The 3,432-nt window shown below is 48.0% G+C and overlaps 1 protein-coding gene across 1 annotated transcript; it reads right to left on the bottom strand.

Annotated features, from left to right (window-relative positions):
• Positions 1-460: 460 nt before the first annotated feature.
• Positions 461-1,685, bottom strand: LOC137659836 (uncharacterized). Its single transcript, XM_068394624.1, has 2 exons — positions 1,637-1,685; positions 461-1,053 (listed from the first exon to the last, which is right to left on the bottom strand). Exons 1-2 carry the CDS (start codon positions 1,683-1,685, stop codon positions 461-463), a joined length of 642 nt encoding a protein of 213 aa, XP_068250725.1.
• Positions 1,686-3,432: the final 1,747 nt, after the last annotated feature.

Genomic DNA, 3,432 nt, shown 5'->3' on the forward strand with positions numbered 1-3,432 from the left:
TATTACAGATCATCGAGTTTATATACACACCAAGTCCCAGCAAGAAGGTCAAAAAATATAACTAGCTATTTCTTGTCCAACCGGCAACTGGTTCTGTTATCAGTTAACAATAAGAAAAACAGACAGGTTGATGCAAATTGCTGTCAGTGCGAGGGGAGAGTGAAGATACAAAGGATAATATATACAAAAAAGAGAAATGTTACTATGTAGGGTCATGTGACACACGCATGGTACATAGTTCCTCCTAAAAATGACATACTGTACATGTTAAATAGGGCACCCTAATCCAGAGAGGCGAATTGTAGGCTGGTCACCTGGCAGAAGATAAGCAGGTTTTAGACAATCAATGGAGACCTAGTCTTATTTTCCACAAGTGTTTTATAGAAATAATTTTGGAATGCGTTGTATCACAAGTAAAGGGCCTGTGTAAGGGGGCTTTAGCAGTGGCTTCCTAGTATCGTTACGAAGGAAGACATGCGTTACAGATGCAAGTCTGTCGGTATATGGTGCTTTGCTGAAGCTTGTGAGTCTGACGGCATGGAGTAAATTTTCCCACAATGTGACGTATGTGCTGGAGATCGTAGGAGGAGATTACAGAAGGAAAAAATTTGGCAAGGACGACCAAAGGGTCGCCATACACCATTTCAGCTGCGGGGAAGTCCAGGTCGTCTTTAGGAGAGGTTCTTAGTCCCAAGAGAACCCAAGGAAGCTGAGTAAACCAGTTGGAGTCCTTGCAGCGGGACATCAAAGCTGCTTTGAGGGAGCGATTAAAAAGTTCAACCATTCCATTGGCAACAGGGTTGTAGGCAGTTGTCTGATAATGGGTGATGACCAGGAGATTAGTTAATGATGTCCGTAATTGAGATGTGAAAGTGGTACCCCTGTCAGGAATAATATGCTCATTAATACCAAATCTTGCTATCCATCCTAAGAGTAAGGCAGATGTACAAGAGGCGGGCGTTGTAGTTTCCATGGGAACGGCTTCCGGCCAACAAGTTGAGCAGTCGATGATGGTAAACAGGTAACGATGTACTTGTGATGTGGGTAGGGGGCCTACAACATCGACGTGAATGTAGGCGAAACGACATTGAGGTTGAAGAAAGGTGCCGACTCCTGAATCCGTATGTCAATGTACTTTGGAAGTTTGGCAGGAAGTACAGGCGCAGACCCAATCTTTAGCATCCTTAGAAATGGCATGCCAAATGAACTTCGTCTTCAGCCACCGTGCAGTACAATGGCACGAGGGATGTAAAAGGCTGTGAATGATAGCAAACACCTGTCAGCGCATGGGAACAGAAATCCAAGGCGGCATAGATGAAGGTGGTATTGGAGTCGTCGAGGGGGACTTATTCTCAACAGAGGAATGTGCAGGATGTCCTACATGTTATATACTCAGGATCCTGTTTTTGGGCTAGAGCCAAGGTGTTGCAATCCAATCCCAGTGGAACGGTGTCCAATGTGTTTCTTGACAGGGCATCGGCAACGGGATTCATTTTCTCAGGGACGTGTTAAAGGGTGCAATTGTATTCAGCCACGGCGTAGAGATGTCGGTGTTGACGGGGGGACCAGGCGTCATACTGTCGAGTGAAGACGTGCACCAGAGGCATGTGGTCTGTTGGAATGACGAAGGGCTTACCTTGTGAGAAATGGAGAAAATGAAGGAGAGCCAAGTGCACCGTCAGCATTTCGCGATCTAAGATAAAAACCCAGAATCTGCCTTGGACAGTTTTTTGCTGAAGAAGGGCAATGGGCAGGAAGAGCCATTGTCCACCTGTTCGAGTACTGCACCAGTAGCGACGTCGCTGGCATCGGTGGAGAGAAGGAGAGGGACATGTAGGACGGGGAAAGTGAACGCAGCAGCGGTTGATAGGGCATTCTTTGCGTTGCATAAGGCCGCTTTTTGATGGGGACCCAACTTCAGGTCTTTTGGCTTGCCCTCGAGGGAGGCATAGAAATGAGCAAGAGTGGCAGCAATGGCTGGCAGAAAACGATGATAATAGTTGATCATGCCCAAGAATTCCTACAGTGCTTTGACGGTTGAGGGCGTGGGGAAGCTCTGAACGGCTGCTACCTTCTCATAGACACGATGGACTCCTTCAGGTGTGATGCAGTGCCCTAAAGATGACACTTCGTTGGCACCAAAGGTACACTTGTCTTACCGGACTCGAGGCCGTTTTGTTGCAGGCGGTCGAGCACAATGCGCAGGTGACTGATGTGTTCCTCTTTTGAGGAAGTGAACAGAAGTATGGCGTCCACGTAACATACAGATAAAGGAGGTCCCATAAGATGCCATCCATGAGATGTTGAAAAGTGGCCCCAGCATTACGAAGGACAAAATGGGGAGTAATTGAAGGTGTATGTACCGAAGGGAGTGGTGATGGCGTTCTTTGGGATTTCTTCTGGGTTCATAGGTACCTGATAATAGCCCTTCAGGAGGTCGAGTATGGAAAAAACCTTCACTTTTTGCAGGTAAAAGGTCACGTTGGCGATGGTTGGGAGAGGGTAGTGATCCGGTTCTGTTTATATGTTCAGATGCCTGTAATCCCCATATGGACAGAGTGGGCCGTCTTTCTTCAGGACAATGTGTAAGGGTGACGACCATGGGGTAGCGGCCTTTTGTCAAAGGCCCATTTCTTCCATTTTGGCCACTGTCTGTTTGGCGGCTACCCATCGATCCAGTACCAGACGTCTGAATTTTGCGAAGACTGGGGGTCGCTTCATCTTGATATGGTGATATATACTGTGTTTGCCAGGAGCCGTGGGTACAACGTCAGGAGGTGGATGTAGGCATTCGTGGGTGCATTGTTGGGGAGAGCGAGGCTGGAGAGGGCGGGTTGAAAAGGTGTCGACAAGTACGAGTCTGCGTTGACCAATCGACGGTGGGCGGTATCGACCAGACGGTGGAAAAGAGAGAGCAAATCCGCACCGAGGTTTGGCAATTTGATGTCAGCAACGAGAAACTTCCAATCAAATTTACCGTTTCCAAACGATAATGTAAGGTTCTCGTAAATGTAGGTCAGTATCGCAGACCCGTTGGCTTTACCAGGCGTACGCCGAAAGGCATAGACAGACTATGTTGTGTCCTGAAGAGGTCCCTTGGCAAAAGAGAATGACAAGTACCCGTGTCTCACCAAAATTCGCACACCCTTTCCTGCATCATGTAAAAAGAAAAGATTAGAAACATGGGAAGCCACCGCCAAGAGCCTACTTACGCGTTTTTTAGCTAATTAAAATCCTTGGTACATTTCTGCACGGCAGCCCCGAATTTGGAGTGGTAGTAGCAAAACTGTGGCCAAATGGCGGCAGTAAGTGGTTGGGCCGAGAGCGAGTTGTGGGTGATGGGTGGCTTTGTCGCCGCTACGGCTCGTCACGGGGTAGGCGTGTATGTCCTACGGCATTCACGTCAGCTTCGGTTGACGTTGAATAGGTGTC

This window comes from Palaemon carinicauda, chromosome 20, assembly GCF_036898095.1.
Source record: "Palaemon carinicauda isolate YSFRI2023 chromosome 20, ASM3689809v2, whole genome shotgun sequence".
In the NCBI taxonomy this organism is placed as follows: Eukaryota; Metazoa; Arthropoda; class Malacostraca; order Decapoda; family Palaemonidae; genus Palaemon; species Palaemon carinicauda.

Excerpts from the sequence above, each read along its gene's own strand:
- LOC137659836 (XM_068394624.1), bottom strand. The coding sequence starts at position 1,685 with ATGCTGACGGTGCACTTGGCTCTCCTTCATTTTCTCCATTTCTCACAA. Across the intron at positions 1,054-1,636 it reads TTTTCTCCATTTCTCACAAG|GCCCCCTACCCACATCACAA; the intron begins GTAAGCCCTTCG and ends TCGATGTTGTAG.